Source organism: Trachypithecus francoisi, unplaced genomic scaffold (assembly GCF_009764315.1).
Source record: "Trachypithecus francoisi isolate TF-2019V2 unplaced genomic scaffold, Tfra_2.0 Lachesis_group11, whole genome shotgun sequence".
Classification (NCBI taxonomy): domain Eukaryota; kingdom Metazoa; phylum Chordata; class Mammalia; order Primates; family Cercopithecidae; genus Trachypithecus; species Trachypithecus francoisi.
The window spans coordinates 112,676,422-112,696,402 of NW_022681456.1; the positions used below are offsets into that span (position 1 = coordinate 112,676,422).

At 34.9% G+C, this 19,981-nt stretch overlaps 1 protein-coding gene across 11 annotated transcripts in view; it reads left to right on the top strand.

Moving 5' to 3' along the window:
- The window catches only part of PLCZ1 (phospholipase C zeta 1), a 53,413-nt gene that overhangs the window by 11,614 nt on the left and 21,818 nt on the right, over positions 1 to 19,981 (top strand). For 9 of the 11 annotated variants that reach the window (XR_004440002.1, XR_004440001.1, XM_033222733.1 and 6 more), the window contains 3 exons: positions 2,943 to 3,174; positions 6,827 to 7,028; positions 13,507 to 13,651. Coding sequence is in view for 9 of the 11 variants with exons in the window: in XM_033222733.1 (XP_033078624.1) it covers positions 2,943 to 3,174; positions 6,827 to 7,028; positions 13,507 to 13,651 (579 nt within the window). In the remaining 2 variants the exon portion in view is untranslated. Of the gene's footprint in view, positions 1 to 2,939; positions 3,175 to 6,826; positions 7,029 to 13,506; positions 13,652 to 19,981 lie in introns of all 11 variants that reach the window. The other 2 variants (XM_033222741.1, XM_033222740.1) reach the window with 1 other exon arrangement.

The following is a 19,981-nucleotide window of genomic DNA, read 5'->3' on the forward strand; positions in this document are numbered from 1 at the left end:
GGGAATAAAAGGAATAAAATATCTACCTTCATGATGTGCACGGTCTTGAAGTATATGGTGTATTTCTGAATATATAAGACATTGAATGAATTGTTTGGGAAAGTGCTTTTTGTAATGCTTTGCAAAGAATAGCCACTTAAGGAACATTTTTTAAAGAAGAGAAAAATGATTTCTCTTATTATATGTTGTACTTTTAATGATCAATATGAAACATTTTAAAGGTGGTAGTGAACCCTGAGGTGGGACCTGAGATTTTGCATATCTTCTGGAATATGCATTTTTAAATCTCTTTTCCTATCCTCCTTAAGTCTAGAGAGATACTTAACTCCTTCATCTAATTATTGTCTAAATGCACTTATTTCATCAGATTCATAAAACTGAATGGTAGGCCACATTCTGAATATCTCCAGTCAGGCAGGTACTTTTTAAAGTCCTGAGGATACAAGAAACAAATGACAAACTCACTGTCTGAGGCAATTCTAGAATGAATTTAGGAAAAGGCTGTCATTCCAATCTAATAAGGCCTGTAAGAGAAGAAAGTGGAGCCTTCTAAGAACCCAGAAAAGGGATATTTTAATGTAACATGGGGAGGAGACACACAGGACCTAGGAAGATTTCTAGAGTAGGTGACACTTTTTCAAGGATTAGTAGAAATTGGTAATTTAAACAGAAAGAAGGATATTCCAGAAAGAAAAAACAAACAAACAAACAAATATCTCTACCATAGCAAGAGATGGTTTGGCATCTGAGCTAAAACTAATTCAGAGCATCTGAAGTGTGAGGTGCAAGGAGGAAAAAGAGCAGAAATCATCCATGACATTTTAGATGGCCTTGGATGCTACACAACACAGTTGGGGTTTTGTCTTGAAGACAAAGGAGGTGCCATGAGAACTTTAAGAGGGAGTTGAGATGGTCAGATTTGCGTGTTACAGAATTTATTTCTGCATGTATACTGTTAATCTGTGTAATGGTATACTGACTTTTTTTCTTCCAACTGCTCCTCTGGGTGCTCTTATAATTAGTTAAAAATCCTGGTCTACCTGTGTGGCTGGGGACAATTTACTAAGATTTTTGCTCTTCAGTTTTCTCTTATAAGGGAGTCTAGTACATTGGCAGTCTGAGTTGCTATCACGTGCCTCAGCACTCAAATTGTACCTTCTTTCTTATTGTTTTTCTTCTCCCTGCTTCCCTTGATCGTGAGGCTACCACGTCCTGTTTTTCTTCCCCATTGTTACTTGCTCCTTGTTTCTTTCCCTTTCCATTCTCTTTCTACTAAAATTAGATCTTCCCCTCTTCAATGATACAACTCTCACTATTTTGTGTGGTTTTCATTTTTCTGTATTTGACTTTCAATTCTTCTTTGATTTTGATCAATTATAGTGATTCTTTGGATTCGTGGAGTTTTGTTTGAACTTATATCTCCAATTCTTTTTAGTATCAGATGGCAATTTTGACCTTTTAGAAGAACACGAGACAAAACAAATTATCAGAGAACATTTCAGATGACCAAGCTTATACTCTGTTTGAAAGTAATACAACTTTCATTATTCAGTGAATAATGTATATTTTATTTTATGCTGCTATTCTGTAGAACCATAACTTTTTATTTATATAACTTTCTATAACCAAAATTTTCAGGAATTACAGGCATCTTTTAAATGTTTATTGACTTGCTTAAGATTTTATGACAAATAAGGAGTAGGATAAGGCTAAAATGGAATTAATTCTATAACATCCACTTCCACGGACCTCAAAATCCAGAATTTAAAAACAGTAAGTTGAAGCATGTTAGTTAAGTAAGGTAATGAACAATATGCATGCGTTACTTTAAGATTATATAATTTTAAGGTGCTATCATTGTTTAATAAGCTCTGGAGACCCGGCATCTGATTTGACAACTACAGATTCCACCATGACACCATGCGCCTTCGACACACGCTTCTTGCATGCAAGCTGTTTACAATGTAACAAGAGAGTTAAGATGTTATAAAAAAGCATTTTTAAAAAAATTAAATCTCCCTCTTAGCTGAAATTCCAATTTCCTAGTTTTTTTTATTTGTTAGTGATACTATAATTCTACTAGCTTTTCTAACTCTCCCTGACCCCGGTCATTCCTGAATTATTTCTCTCATTTGTCTAAATCTCATTGCATTGAATCCTTCTGAATTCTCCCTTCGTCATTTCACTGAGGTCTGTTCTTTAGTGTCTGTTCACCATCTCCCACTTGAATTTCATCTTATCTGCTCTCTTACCTGCAGTTCTCTATCTCTTCCAATTGGAAATGCACAACTAATCACACCAGTCTTCTATTTTTGGTATTCATTGTCCTATTCAGAAACTCCCAGTTGTCCTGGTACTTTTAATAGCTTGCCTTTTCTCATAAAGTTCAGATATGACCTTTCGAATCCATTCTTTCTTATTGGAACTCATCTTGTTTGTATCTGCCCCAAATCCTTCAGTGATTACTCAGACTCCACTTCCTCAAGGTATTGCATAACTACTACAGCTTCTGCCGTTTACATTGATCTTGAATGTGTCTGACTCACTCTGACATATATGGTCCAGGCTGCACACCAGTGGCATGAGTTTACACACTGCCTGGTATGGTTTTAAGAAAGTATCTTCAAAAGATACCTTTTGTATCTTTTGAAAAGCAGAATACAAAAATGAAACGTGAAATTGAAAGACAACCTGGAACCCTCATTTTCTCCCACACTCCTTTCTTTATCCCTGTAACCACTGGGTTTCAAGAGTTAACTAACCCCTTCCCAATTTTGACATCACTCCATGCAGTTTTATATATTTTATTTTCAATAAGAATCCAATGTAAGTTTCATCTTCTTTCAAGTATAAATTACTATGTATTACATAAATACTCTATGATTCATTTTATGTATTTTTTATACCCCCAATGTGAGCCCACTAGTCATTTTTTTTAGTAGGACAATGACAGGCTGAAACAAGGAAGAATCACCATAGAAGAATTTAGAGCAATTTATCGAATTATCACGCACAGAGAAGAAATTATTGAGATTTTCAACACATATTCTGAAAACCGGAAAATTCTTTTAGAAAATAATCTGGTTCAATTTCTGACACAAGAACAATATACAGCTGAGATGAGTAAAACTATTGCTTTTGAGATCATTCAGAAATATGAGCCTATCGAAGAAGGTATGTTTGCATTTCAAAGTTTTATCAGCATATTTATGTGAAGTATTTTTTTCTTTTTCCAAAAATTATTTTAAAGCAAAGTATTTTTATGAATTATGGTTATCAAATTACAGTTTTTGGATGGGTCAAATATCTTTGGGAAAATATATTTTATAGAACTGATACCTTTTAGAATGCTATACTGTGCAACCGTGGCATCCTTTCCTATACATTGTTCAGCTCCTTCTTTTAACTGCTTCCATGTATCTCTCAAGTATTCAGAAACGAGCTTGGAGGTGAAAGTAAGACAACGATTCTATTACATTTACCCTATTAGAAGAAAGTATCTTGATCTCACGAATAAGATAAAATCCCAGTTATAGGTGGTCTTCCATTTTAATGCATTCTATTATTGAAAATATGTATAAAAATTAAATGTGCTAAGCGAAAAAAAATTCTAAGAAGAAAATATTATAAAATGATGAATTTTACTTTGTTTATAAATATAATTATCTACAACATTTCAAAATATATAAATATATATACTTTTCGCTTTTTCTTCATTTTTGAACACATAGTGATTTGGTTTAAATTAAATGACCATTTAGTCTAATGATCTGTCATAGAATTTGTGATCTTTGTTCCATCTTTCAATGGGTAAAAACATTCACAGTTTTTCATTTATGTTCATTTTGAAATAAAATTATAAACAAATACAATAAAATATTCATATAATGGTACCAAAACATTGTTAAAGCACAATGTTTGACCTTACAGAAATTAACTGATAGAATAACTCAAAATATTCACCTAGAAGGGGCGTATGAAAGTTCAAGTTTTGCCTCTTTAAGTTGGTTTAGGCTACCAATGTTTGACATATGATAATGTAGGTACTAACAAACACAAACTTATTTCTGCATTGGATCATACATTCATAATTCATTCAAATATTTATCTGCATTAATCAAGTATGGTTTTGGGGACTGAAGATACAGTGAAGAACAAGGCAATTAGGTCTTGAATTCCTGATGGGTTGGAGGAAAGTTGACAGTAATTAATGAAGCACGTAAAAGGATAACTTAAGAGAGTGCTATGTGACATGGAAACATAGAGCAGGGAAGGTGATGGAGAGCAGATGACCTGGGAGGCCTAGTTCAGGTTGGGTGTTTAGGAGAACCCTCTCTGAGAGTGTGAGATTTGAGCTGAGACTTAAATGGAAAGAATGGACAAGTTATGTGACAAAATGAGAGAAGTGTCTAAGGTACAAGAAAGGGAAACTTTAAAACTGAGTTGAAGAACTGAAGGAACAGGAGGACTGTGTGGTTAGAACTTTGAAAATGAGGGGGAGATGAGTTTGGAGAGACTGGCAGAGGGCCACAGTAAAAATTTTGGCTTCATGATTGAGTGCCATGCAAAGATTTTGGAGGGTTCTCAATTGTAGTGGTGTCATTGAGTTCGGTGTTAGTGACAATTTCGTCTCAGCACCATTAAACTTTTGCAGGTTTGCAGCAAGGTAAAGAGCTTGCACCTGAATATTAAGCAACTGTATCACTAAGCAGAACTGATGAGTTCAGTTTACTTTTTTTTTTTTTTTTCATAGCAAGACTTTCTCTAAGGAAGTAGTGAATTGATTTATGTTCTGGCTCAAGCTCTTTATGTCATTGCCAACTGGAAACAACCAGTTTACAAATGAGGACTTTCAGTAGCACTGATCTAGAGAATATTACCGAAAAAATTACTTTGGCACTGTTAACTTCAGGTGGTAAATTAAAAGATACAAATGAGATATTGGGATGGTGGCAGTGACACTTTGGAATTGTGTTTGCGTTTTAACTACAATTTTATACTGTTCATCCATTTCCTCTTTTGAGCCTTCACCTGCCTCCAATACTCTCCAACACAGCCAAGACCTTGCATTTCATTTACATGATTATTGATCACTTTGGTGTCTTATTAAGGCGCATTTGAATTATGATCTTATAGTTCCAATTGCTGCCAAGTTCCTCAGCCTCATCCCTCATTGGTATGTGACATGTACCAAATGAGGTTTTTAAAAATCCATGTGATTAATCCTCATTTCAAACTGGTAGTTTTTAAGGGAACAAAATGAGTTTATTTTCTATTCCGTTACTGAAGATATTTACTTAATTATTCAATAGTTCAAAAGGGCTAAGCCAATTACTACTAATTAAACAGGGAAAAATAATAAATGTATGCAAGTCATTACTGTTACAATGCATGATTCATTTGCTCCATGCACTTCTCTCTTCCTAAATTTATATGGTTTTGAAATAGAGGGTTTATATACCTATAAAAATTTTATTTATTTTCTTCTACCTTTATATTTTAAACCAAAATAGTAATAGCATTTTGAATGCTGTCTTCTTCATTTTTACAATGTCATAAACATTTACTTACGTCACTATATTTTTATGATACATTATTCTTAATGGTTGCTTAGTATTGTATCATATTTTGAGATTTAATTTGTTTATTCCCCCGCTCTTATCTTGCTTTCATAAATAATGCTAATGTGAGCATTTTTGTACATCACTGAGTCTCTACTTCTATAGGATAAATTCCTGGAAATAAAATTCTCTGCCAAAGATCACACTCTAATCAAGTGAATGCTCATGTCACCTTTTCTTTTTGGTTAAAATGAACTATCAATAGCAATAATAGCAACAAAAAATTATAGAGTTAATATATAAGGGTAGATCCTATTATTACCTCCATTCCACAGATAGGGAGAGGTTAGCTAGCATGCTCAAGGTCATATAACAAGTTAAATGGATATGAGTCCAGGCTGTCTGTTTCCAGAGCCAGTCTTCTGCTTAAATTGATATTTTGGTACATATTATAGTGAGTAAAAAAGTGCAGAGATTAATTACTAAAAGTGATCATATGCAAATGACCCAGCAATTCCACTCCTAGGCATGCACCATACATAAATGTGTATATATTTGCACCAAAAGACATTTACTGGTTATTTTTGGCAGCACAATTTGTAACAGCCCCAAACAGGAAATTATCTAAATGCCTATCAGTGATAGAATGAATAAATAAATTGTGGCATACTCATACAATGGAATACTGTAAAGTAATGGGAATGAGCAATGTATAACTACAGGCAACTATAAGAATAAATCTTTGAAATATAATGTTAAGTAAAAGAAACCAGGTACAAAAAATACATGCTGTCTGAGTCAATTCATATGAAGCACAACAACCAAAGAAAACTAATCTATTCTTTTAGAAGTCAAATCAGTGGATATACTTGGGTGTGGTGAGCAACTGGAAAGTTAGTCGGAGGCAGGCTTCTGGAACACTGCAATGCTTTGTTCTTTGACCTGTGTGCCAGTTATCCAGATGTGTAGCTTGTGGAAGTTCATTGATCTATAATATATGCACTTTTCTTGTGTGTATTTTCAAAACATAAAAAAATCAGAGATAATTAAATAATATATTCTTTACTTGAATGTTAATATTGGAAGAACTAAAGGTTTTCCTACAAAAATTTGTTTCCAAACAACATATAGTATGAATATTAATTCTAAAGGAATATTTTAGAAATATGCTCTACTACTGAATAAGTTTACAAGTGAGATGTAGTTTTTTATCTTGCTAATGGTATTTTTGCATCCTTTTAACTTATTTTATTTATTTTTTTTAGTTAGGAAGGCACGCCAAATGTCATTTGAAGGTTTTACAAGATACATGGATTCACCTGAATGTCTACTATTTAAAAATGAATGTAGAAAAGTTTATCAAGATATGACTCATCCATTAAATGATTATTTTATTTCATCTTCACATAACACATATTTGGTATCTGATCAATTAGTGGGACCAAGTGACCTTTGGGGATATGTAAGGTATTTATTTGATTTTTAAATTTAAAAATACGTGGAAGTTCTTGGCAGTGTCCACCTCAGTAGGCAAGAGTGCACAATAAAAAGAAGACTCCCATGTTATCCAAACTCATAGGGAATAGGAATTTTTATTTGTATGTATCTTGAAGATCCAACATTTGGACGAAGTGGCAACATAATTTATTTTATGCATTAGTATTACATTGCACACATAATCCCACATGTTGAACTCTTCTCCATGGTTATGGCCCCTCCAAAGTTTGCTGAATAACATAGATACTTCTCAAAGGAAAGCGTATGAAGAAGACTGTTATTTAGCTAGTCAGAAGATCCTAGATTTTAATAAACATGGTTAAAATTAATTCTCAGACATCAGAACACATAGTATAACTAAAGCCAACACGTAAATACAGTACATTGTATAACTTCGCATTTATGGATAGTGATTTTTATAGACTTGTATGCTCAGTAGTTTACATAGATTAAAAATAATCTGCGTTGCATTGCTGATTTTATACCTAACAATGTATCTATCATACTGTTAACAGCAGACTTCAGTTTAGTCAGCTCAGATACAGTGGTGAATGAGATTTTCAAAGCTGCTACATATATCTGTGTACAAGCAGATAGACAGATAATAACCAGGTAAAAAAATGTTTTCAAGGATGAATGAATCATACGGGGAAGATGAACTAAGGTAATGTGATGGAAAGTGACTGTGAGGTGGAGGGTGTTACTTAGGGTAAAGTTGTCAGAAAAGTCTTCTGAAGAGGTGAAATGAAATAGTTGTGGCATGAGTGATGATACAGGAAGCCTTAGAGAGATTAGTAGGAAGGTCATGTTAAACAGAGCAAGTGCTTGGCATGTTTAATTGAGAGAAAAATGGCAAATGCTGCTGGAGACAAGTCAATGGTGAATGAAGGGAGGTGAGTTTGAGGAGGTAGGTAGAGTCAGTTAATGAGGATCTTGTAGAGCATGGAGAGGAGAATAGATTTTATTATAGCTGCACTGGGAAGGATTTTTCTTAAGATAGTGTCATAATTTGATCTATTCAGTAATGTGGAGGAATGACTGATGGGGCCAGAGTGGAGGTAGACTATGATTTGGGAAGATGATGTAGCAGTGAAGGTGATATCGGTGGTGGTGAACTCATGAGCCAGCAGCTGAGATGATAAGTGGTTGAATTTGAGAGACAGATGCTTCTCGACTTACAAAGTGATTACATCCCAATACTTGAAAATATCTTAAGTTGAAAATGCATTTAGTACATCTAACCTACCAAGCATTATAGGTTAACCTAGCTTACTTTAAAACACTTACACTAGCTTACAGTGAGGCTAAATCATATCCCCTCTCTAAAAGCACCCCCAAAACTGGCAACACAGGACACTGTAGAGTCTTGGTTACTTACTCTTGTGATCATGTGGCTGAGTAGGATCTGTAGCTCACAGCTGCTGCTCAGCATCTTGCGATGGAGTATCTCATACAGCATATTGCTAGCTTGGGAAATGACCAATATTCAAAATTCGAAGTGTGATTTCCACTGAGTGCATATTTTCTTTGCACTATCATAATGTTGAAAAATTGTAAGTTGAACCATTATATATTGGGGACCATTTTAGGAGGCAGAGCCAACATGACTTACCAGGTGATTTGAAGAGAGATATGAGGGAAAGAGAGGAATCAAGATTTTCATCCCAATAACCAAATTACAGTGAAACTGTTGGCTGAGATATTGAAGCCCAAGAGAGAAGTCCATTGTAGGGTGTGAGGCGACATGCAAGGGTTCTGTGGTTTCCATGTTAAGTTTGAGGTACCAATTAGTTACCAAATGGCTGATCAGATAGTCAGTTGGGTATATGTGTGTGGAATTCAGAAGTTATCAGACTGGAAAAGCAGAATTGGAAGTCATCAGCATATGTGGGATATTTAAAACCAAATGATTAGATAGTATTACTTAAGGTAAAACCATCAATAGAAAAGATATCTTATAATTCCAAGATAACAGCAAACATACAACTAAATATTGCTGCTTCTCTAATTTCAAATCTAAGTAAAGACATAAATTCACAAATTTGGAAATGTATTCATTTAGAATTCTGTAAAGATAGCCCAATTTATAGATATAACTTCATTACAGGAATTTCTGTTCATTTTTTGTTATTTTAATTATTTAAAGAGAGAAAATATAAATATTAAAGCAGTTTTATTTAGAAATATATATAATTACTTTTACATTGCAAGAAAAAGTTTCATCCAACTGCAAATTTGCATTTAAATTTAATTGTACTTTTCTCTGTTTCTTTATCCACCTTTGGAAGATACATGCTTAGAATGAAAGTATTTCATAATATTTTTCCTTATGACTAGTGGCATAATATAGTGTTTAAATATCAATGTTTAAGTTACTAGTGCTCATATTTCTTCCCTTTCCCTCATCTGTTAATTTTGTGACAGACATAACCATTGTGTATCTCAATTTCCTCATATTTACAAAAGGAAAAATAATATTACTGCTGTATAGCATTCAATATTTTAATGTACCAAAAGATTCTTAAATTTATTTTATTACCAGTTAAAATTCAACTTCAAATAGAAAATGGTAACATTACACAATCTAAAGGAATTACAATAAAAATTATAATATTTTATACCTTGATAGTTTATAGGAAGTATTTGAAGGAAATTTAAAGATAAATAGATGAAATAAAGTTAAGAGTGGAAATTTCATACCACAAAGTTCTGTAGTTCTGTACAAATTCTAGAATGCCTGGAGAATATCACCTGTAAGTTTCCTAGCAGTCAAAGTCAAGAGAGAAACAGGATTACAATGAGGTTTACAATGATCATGAAAAACAGTAGTGAATGAGAGAACAATTTTCTCCATTTGTTTCTAAAAAGGAGGATCAAAGTGAAATAGTGTAGTGTCCTCAACGTCACCGTTAGAGAAGATAAAACTTTCTCTTATATGCCTCTGCATGTAAGTGGTTGGCATGACATTGTGCAATCACTGAAAACATTTTTGCGGGGCACCAAACCATCTAGTCTGAATATGCAGTTTTTAAAGGTTGGCCTCATCCATAGATAAAATTAAAACTATCTAAAGAAGTAGCAAGAGCAAATATTATTTATGAAAAGTTTTCTTTCACAATATAGTTCTTGCTGGTTTTTTCCCCACACCACCCAAGTAGAAAGCTCAAGATTGTTCTCTGGCAGCATTCCAGAGAACTCATACTCTGTGTTGATAAAATAGGCAAGACAATTTACTGTCATAATCAAATACGAGTCAGGAAAGCAAACATTCTTCCATAGAAATTAAGAAACTTTACAAATAAATATTGCTTCTTCTCCAACCTAAAATCTAAATACATAAATAAATCCATAAGCCAAGAAATATATTCATCTGCAATTCTACAAATGTAGCCAAATTTAGAACTTCTGCCAAGGATTAGGTGACCACCTTATTTGCCCAGAGTATCCATGGGCCAGACAAGATTTCTCTATGAGTATTCTAGGTCCATTTCTCCAATACAAAGACAATTAGTTAACAAAACTCTGAAGTTGTACATTATAGTGCATTACCACATGCCTAAATAAAGCATTGTGCACTTAAACAAGCAAACAAACAAAAAAACCAAAGCAAATGACCCAAGTGTGGTAGCATGTGTCTGTAGTCCCAGCTACCTGGGAGGCTGAAGTGGGATGATTACTTGCGCCTAGGACTTTGAGGTTGCACTGTAGTCTGGGTGACAGAAAGAGACCCCATCTTAAAAACAAAAACAAAAACAAAAAAAACCCAGACGCATAAAACAAAACCCAGCAAAATTAAAAAACCCTATCCTAGCTAACACGGTGAAATCTGTCTCTACTAAAAATACAAAAAATTAGCCGGGCAAGGTGTCAGGCACCTGTAGTCCCAGCTACTCGGGAGGCTGAGGCAGGAGAATGGCGTGAACCCGGGAGGTGGAGCTTGCAGTGAGCCGAGATCGCGTCACTGCACTCCAGCCTGGGCGACAGAGCGAGACTCTGTCTCTGAAAAACAAAAACAAAAACAAACAAACAAACAAAAAACCCCAAACACCCCAAAAGAATTTATTAAGAATTTAATTTTTCTTAATGAAAATTTGACTGGTTGGTGAAGCCTCCAAGATAGATGAGATTTACTAATTTTCTTCTTCTCTAATGCCTTACTTCCTCATCAGGTTTCTTCTGTCTTTTATCTCTATTATTCTCAAGGGGGTATATAAGGTTTCTCTCTCTCTCTCTCTCTCCCTCTCTCTCTCTCTCGCTCTCTCTCTCATATTTTAGGCAGTCCTGTATTCAGTACATTGCTTAGTGTCATAATTGTGTTATCTATTCTTAGCTATGCTCCTACCTAAGTACTTCTAGGGTCATCTCCCTAGAAAGGGACTAAATGTGATCTCCAAAGAAGAACTAAATCTAAAAGGTTCATTTTCGTATGTGGCCCATTTGGTGCTCTGTGCTTCTGTTTAGGAAAGCTACTGACTTTATATAAGTACTTTGTGCTGGGACCACACTCCCTTCTCCAGGTTGTCATGACTTATGGCAGGGTTTCTCAAACTTTTCAGTTTTTGAGTCAGATAATTTTTTGTTGTTGGGGACGGTCCTGTGCATTGCAGAATGTTTAGTAGCATTGTGACCGTTACCTGCTAGATGCCAGTTACAAACCTTCCCCATCTCCAGCTGTGGCAGCCAAAAATGTCTCCAGACATTGCCAAATCCCTCCTGAGGCAAAATCGTCCCAGTGGAAAACAGTAGCCTGTAGACAGAGGGGTAATTTAATGTACTTATTGGAAAACAAGTGTTAACTTGGCTTTCTATGGAAAAATATCTCTATGTATGACAAGGGAGTTTCTTTAACCTCATTCTTAATATGCATCAATTCTAAGATCCTGGTGTCTCAAGTCAGCTCTCAGATTCAGTTTTGTCTCTTCCAAGATCGCATTTTAGAAGATCACATTTTTCTGCCTTCCACTTTTCTTCTTACATTGTTACAGCTCTCATTTTTTCTAATATAAATACAATAAATATTTACTAACAGTCAGTTTATGTCAAACATGTTTTATGGGCTGAAATTTCAATCCCTGCTCTTATAGAACCAGCACTAACCATTGCCTCATGTTACTGTTGCTGACCCTGTCTGTGGTTGGCACATATTACTACCCATGTCAGGCCAGGTTCATAGATAATAGGAACAACTATACAACTCTGTGTATGTGTCTGTGAAATAATTTAAAGAATTATCTTAATGCTATATCTACATTTGCATGAATCAATAAAACAATATCTATACATAAATCATAAATTTGAGTGAACTCCTGGTAATTTGGGGCAAATGACCTATTTCATGATGACATACAATGGCCTACTCTGGGCTGGGTATGAATATTTTGAGACATCCCTATTTGCTTATATTCATTATTATAAAGTCAGTGAAAAATCTGAATGCAATCAGCTTCAACTGACACAGAGTAAATAAAAGCATATGTGCTAATAAAGCATCCTGTCTCTGCTCTCTTGTAGTATGAACACTGAGAATTAATTTAAACCCAGTGGGTACAACTGATTTAATGAACCTAAGATAGAATTTACGTTTAAATCAAGAAACTGATATTTTTACGCAGAAAAATCAGACCCAGTTTTAGATATCAGTAGAAGTAGAAATATATTTTCCTCAGTTTTGATAAAGCTGTGAATTTATATTCTGAGGCAAGCAAGTCATACTTTTCTCCCAGTGAAATTGTGAGTCGAATAGACATAGATTAGCAAGTATCCAGGCTTCCTTGGCATAAACCTTAATTTTCTCTAGTGCTTACTTGGGTTAAAATTAGAGATGGCCTTATGTAAAATGGTTAGACAGAGAAGGATTATTTGCTGATTCACCAGGCCCTCTAGTTTCCATACCGTCTAGCCAACATTGTTTCCAGGGAGCAAGCATTATCACAATTTATCTTTTCTTTATCCTTCCCTTTCTACCATATACCTCATTCCCCCAAAGCCTGACATGAGGAAAGAATTAGATAAGATTTGATTAATAGATTTTACTATTCCGAGAGGGCTTTGAACATCATCGCTTTTCATTGGTATGGCATTGAACAGTAAATGCCACCATAAGTAAAATTGTATGGGTTGGGAGTAGGGATGTTTCAGAGCTACGACTATGGAGCAGGTATCTTCATTGCTTACTGAAAACCAAGCATGGTATGGAGAGCACAAGAGTAAAACATTTGACTAGAAAGAAAGACACAGTGTTGTACTACACAGACAGTCTGTGTCTTCCTTTATAATGTAAATTTCTAGAGATTCAAAGCTTGTCCTAAAGACAAGTTTTTATAGAGTTTTATGGACTCATTTATGCATTTATTATAAAATCACAAATAGTCTTTGGAATGTTTTAGTACTTTGGTATATATTTTTAATGGTCCAGGAGTAACATTTTATTTTGCGGAAATTTTGCTAGTGCCCTTGTGAAGGGATGCCGTTGTTTGGAGATTGATTGCTGGGATGGAGCACAAAATGAACCTGTTGTATATCATGGCTACACACTCACCAGCAAACTTCTGTTTAAAACTGTTATCCAAGCTATACACAAGTACGCATTCATGGTATGTACATATCTTTTTTCAACTGTAGCTATTTAAACAGAAGCAATTCTAATTTACTTGCTTCAAAATCCTATAATGCTTAGCCTTATTTTAGATGATATTTCAAATTGTGGGTTATGATCCATTAGTAGGCAGTGAAATCCATGTTGTAGGTAGTTAAAGGTAGATTTATCGAAGTTAGGTTCAGCTGGTAAGGTACAAGTGTTTCATGGAAATGTTTGTTTACTCGTGTGTGTGTGTGTGTGTGTATTGTTTCACAATGTAAAATATATTTATTATTGTGGATGATGGCAGGAAAGTTTGAGAAATATTGGTCTAGGTAATAAGTAGATATTTTACCAATATTCAACTCTTTTACTTTCAAGACAGAATAAAATGTGTCAACAATGCATCATTTCAATTAACATTTTATTGACTATAATAACAGCTATTGATATGGTAAGAAATGTTCAGAAGTTTACTTTGGATTCAATAATTTTTAATTTATTATAGATTCAAAGATATATTTATTCCTAGAATTTAAGCTCCGTGTATGAATCCTACCCTATAAATTGAGCAGGTTTTTGCAATCCCTCAATGTTAAGGAGTTCTAAATAGCACTGGTTTCATTTGTAAACGTGGCTAATTTGCACCTTCAGATATTTTAAGTTGTTTTTGTAAACTTAACACACTTGATTTCTTAAGTACTTCAATTATAGTATAATTTTACTACAATCAAAAGAATTCTTACTATGTACTAAAACTATGTAATGTGTACCTAATATATTAAATTTACAAATATAACATGCTTAAATTTCTCCTATGTCAATACATTACATAATCTGTCAACATAAACTTAAAATCACAAATTTATATAAATTTATCTACTATATATTAAAATACAGTACACAATAAATATTCCAAAGATACAAATGTCATATATGAATAATTTCTATCTTAGTGTAAAAACATTGAGAGTATGGCACTGATTCTCCTAAACATGTAGTTTCTGTTATTTCTATATGTATTTATCTCTACTTCAGTCTCTCTCTTAAACTCACACCAATGTACACAACTGCCTATTTGACATTACCACTTGGACATGAATAGGCATATTTAACTTAACATGTTTAAAACTGAGCTCCCTGATATTTCTCCAGTCCTGTTCTCACCATGATCTTCCCCATCTCATTAATGACAACTTTCATATGCTCTAGCCAAAACCTTTTTTGCCAACTGTAACCTTCTTCTCCTTCTCTCAAGCCCCTCAATCAATTCTTCAGCAAATCATCTTGGCTTTAGTTTTAAAATATATCCTGAATTTAGCTATCTCTGCCCATTCTTACTGTCACTGTTCTAGTCAATCAACATTACCTTTCACTCAAATGATCCCAGCGCCCTCTTCTTTGATATTCTTGCTTCTTTTCTTATTGCCTGCAATCTCATCTCAACATATCAACCAGAGTGATTTTTAGTAAGTCAGACTATGTCATTCCCCTTCTCAAAGCCTTCGACCTCACTCAAAATAAAAGCTAAAATTTGTACAATGACTCACAAGGCCCTCAGTGGTCAGTTTTTCATTGCCTCTTTTAACTCTCCTGCTGCTCCATCCCTGCTCACTTGGCCATTCTGGACTCCTTAGTCTTTTTCAGACGTATGTCAAGGCCTTTGTATTTGCTGTTCCCCCTTTATATGAAATACTCTTCCCAAATATTTGCGTGGCTAACTCCGTCACCTAATTCAGAGTGGAAAAATGAATTTAAAAAAACAGTGACAGTCTTAAAATTCAAAGGCCTTGCAAAGATGAAAAGCCTATAGCTTCTAAGATTTCAAAAAGCAAGAAATGGGCAACTAGATCAGAAAAAGAGACAAAATGCAATACTTCCTATTCTTTCCAATAGGAAGAAAAGAAGCAACATTATTTTTATTTGCAGATGACATAATCCTGTCTGTAAAAAAGCCCAACGATTCCACATGAAAACCCTGTTAGAACTCATAAATCAATTCAGTAAAGTTGCAGAACACAAGATCAACATGTTTATATCAGTAGTATTTTTATACGCAAACAGTGACCTAATTGAAAGATATTAAGAAAATAATCTCATTTACGGCCGGGCACGGTGGCTCAAGCCTGTAATCCCAGCACTTTGGGAGGCCGAGACGGGCGGATCATGAGGTCAGGAGATCGAGACCATCCTGGCTAACATGGTGAAACCCCGTCTCTACTAAAAAATACAAAAAAGCTAGCAGGGCGAGGTGGCTGGCGCCTGTAGTCCCAGCTACTTGGGAGGGTGAGGCAGGAGAATGGCATAAACCCGGGAGGCGGAGCTTGCAGTGAGCTGAGATCTGGCCACTGCACTCCAGCCCGGGCGACAGAGCGAGACTCCGTCTCAAAAAAAAAAAAAAAAAATCTCATTTGCAATAGTATAAAAATGACATATATAGGAATAAATTTAACCAAAGAAGTGAAAGATCTGTATACTGAAAACTACAAAACATGGATGAAATTGCAGACGCAAATAAGTGAAAAGATATCCTATGGTCCTGAATCAGAAGATATAAAATAATATTGTTAAAATGTTCATACTATCTAAAGCAATACACAGGGTTTTTTTCCCTTGGGGTGTGGTATTGGTACGTTGTTGAGGCTGGTGTCAAAGTCCCAGCCTCAGAAGATCCTCTCACCTTGGTCTTCCAAAGTACTGGGATTACAGGTGTGAGCAACTATACTGGGCTACAGTATACAGATTTAATGCAATCCTTATCAAAATTCCAATGGCATTATTCATATAAATAGAAAAAGAAAGTCCTAAAATTTGTAAAGGACTATAAAAGACTTCAAATAGCCAGAATAATTCTAATAAAAACAAAGTTGGAGGTGTCACACTTTCTGATTTAAAATTATATTTCAAAGCTATAGGAATCAATACAGCATGGTCCTGTATAGAATAACAGACATATAGACCAGTGGAACAGATTAGAGAGCCTAGAGATCAACCTAAGAATATATGGTCAACCTAATTTTTGTCAAGGAGACCAAGAAGACAAAATGGTAAAGGATAGCATCTTCAATAAATGGTACTGAAAAAACTTAATTTCAGCGTGCTAAAGAATGAAATTAGACCCTTATCTTACACCATACACAACAAATCAAGTTAAAATGGATAAAAAAAACTTACATATAAGACTAGAAACTATGAAAACCCTAGAAGGGAACATAAGGGAAAATCTCCTAGACACTGACTTTGGCAATTATTTTTTTGATATTACATCAAAAGCTCAGATCACAAAAGCAAAAATAGGTAACTGGGACTACATCAAACTAATAAGCTTTTGTACAGCAAAGGAAACAATCAACAGAATGAAAGCGCAGCCTATGAATTGGGAAAAAATATTTGCAAACCATGTATCTGATAAGGGATTAATATCCAAAATTTATAAAGAACTCATACAACTCGTTAGTGGAAAAAAAACTTGATTAAAAAATGAAAAAAAAACCTGAATAGGCATTTCTCCAAAGAAGACATAAAAATGGCCACGCAACATTATTAGTCACCAGGGAAATGCGAATCAAAACTACTATGAGATACCACCTCACAGTCTTACCATGTTAGAAGGTCTCATCAAAAAGTCAAAGGATAGCAAATGTTGATTAGGGTGTGGTGAAAAGGGAACTCTGTACACTGATGGTGGAAACGTAGATTGGTACCACCAATGGGAATGCAGCATGGAGGTTTCCAAAGAATTAAAAAATAGAGCCACCATATGACCCAGTAATCCCTCTTCTTGGTACATACCCAAAGGGAATTAAATAACCATCTCATAAAGATATTTATGCTGCAATGTTCACTGTAGAATTGTTCACAATAGCCATGATATGGAAACAACGTAAATGTTCATTGACAGACAAATGGATAAAGAAAATTGGATATATACAATGGAATATGACTCAGTCTTTAAAAAGAATGAGATCTTTCCATTTACCACAACATGGGTAAGGACATTATGTTAAGTGAAATAAGCCAGACACAGAAAGAAATAATGCCTGATCTCAGTTACATGTGGAATTAAAAAAAAAAACAACTCTCAAATATACAGAGAGAGAGAACAAAACAGTGGTTGACAGGAATGAGGTGTGGGGAGGGAGAAGAAAATAGAGACAGGTAGGTCTGAGGCCACAAAGTAGCAGATATGTAGGATGAAAAAGTCTAGACATCTAATGTACCCTATGAGAATTACAGTTAATAAAATTGTGCTGTGTATGGTATTCATGCTGAATGAATAGATTTTAGCTGCTCTTGCCATAAAAATTTAAATAAGGGTAAATGTGAAATGATGGATAGATGGATATGTTAATTTGATTCGCTATAATAACCTTTCCACTATCTACGTGTGTCCCATAACATCATGTTGTGTACCTTAAGTATACACAACAGAACGTATTTAAAAAATCCCAAAGAGCAAGAATTGAGATTTTAAACAAGGCTTTGAGCAATGGAGAGTCAATGAGATTTCCCAGCTGAACAAAGTGACTTAGTTTTGCAGCATAGATCAGATTAAAGTTTAGACTTCCAACTCAAGGTAGTCACTATTCATTTGGAAAAAGAGGACATGAAATTAAATAGATGATAATTATGACTAGGAAAAAACCTTGGGTCTAGTTGCATGAACTTATGAGAATACATACATAAGAAATCTAAGTTTTGAGGGACTTAAATTGCCCCAAAAATCCCCAAAAACCCACAAGTATGACTCTTAGGTCAGCCTTAAAACAGCCTTTAGTAAACATTGCTTGGCTTTCAAGAGAGCAAACTCCTCAACATCCACTTTCAATGTGGCCAAGGAAGATAAAAGAAAGCGGATCTTCCCAGAGGATGGAGCCAAGAACATAGAGAAATGACATCAGTGATATCAGGACCTCATGGAAGAATCCAGCTTTTATTCTGAGCCCCAGTCTCAGAATTATTTATTATATTTGGAAAAAACTGTACACTATTCTGTTGGGGTCAGAGTGAGTCAGTGGACTCACTCTAGTTGAGAAGGTCATTGTATAGGTCAAATAAGGGCTTCCAAAAATATTAAGTTTTAATTCCTGGAAGTTGTAAATGTTGTTTTATTTGGAAAAAGTGTCTTTGTAGATGTAATGAAGTTAAAAACCTCTAGATGGGGAGATTATTCTGGATTATCTGAGCGGGCCCTAAACACCATCATATGAACTTTTATAAGAAGGAAGTAGAGAGAGATTTGATACAACAGAGGAGAAGGCAATGGGAAGATAGGGACAGAGATTAGAGAGATGTGGCCACAAGCCGGGGAATGTGGGCAGCCACCCAAACCTGGAAGAGACAAGGAGGATTCTTCCCCAGTGCCTTCCAAGGGAGTGCAGCCTTACCAACACCTTGATTTCAGACCAGTGAAACTGATTTCAAACTTCTGGTGACTAGACGGTGAGAGAATAAATGTTGTTGTTTTAAGCCACAAAGGTTTGTAGTAATTTTTGTCACAGCAGCCACAGAGCAAAACACTCATACATTAAAAAGACATAGTAATAATCTACCCTGTTCTGAGTGCTGTGAAAATGCAGCAAGACTTGTGATTCCCTGGCTTGTTTACAAATTGGTAAATTTGTGCCCTGATAAGTATATATGAAATCAAAACAAAGAAAAAAATCCTAAATAAGATCCAATGATGTTTTGTTCCCTATTTTACGGCAAGTTTTGAAGTTACAGCAGTGAGAAAGGGCAGAAAATACCTTTGTAGAGCCACCTTTGCTTAAAAAAACTCCTTTGCTATTAGAAACTGGAAATATCTTTATCTTTGTTTATATGTCTAAAACAATGAGTTTTGATTACAGAATTTAAAATTGAAAAAGCAGAATATTAACATTTCCCCCCACTCATCAGTGTTAATAATGTTGTTGTTTCATGTTTTAAACTCTCTAAATATTTGTATATTAACAATAAAAATATAGCATGCTAATTTTTGGTAACTTGCTTTTCTTCATAAATCCATAGATAACTTTCTATAGTAGTATAGATATCTCTGTCTTCTTCTTCTTTTTTTATTTTTTATTTTTGAGACAGAGTCTCATTCCATCACCCAGGCTGGAGTGCAATGGTGCAATCTCGACTCACTGCAATCTCCACCTCCCAGTTCAAGCAATTCTGGCTCAGCCTCCCAGGTAACTGGGATTACAGGCACCTGCCACCATGCCCAGCTAATTTTTTTTTTTTGCATTTTTAGTAGAAACAGGGTTTCGCCATGTTGGCCAGCCTGGTCTCGAACTCCTGACCCCAGGGGATCCACCTCCCTCAGCCTCCCAAAGTGCTGGGATTACAGGTATGAGCCACT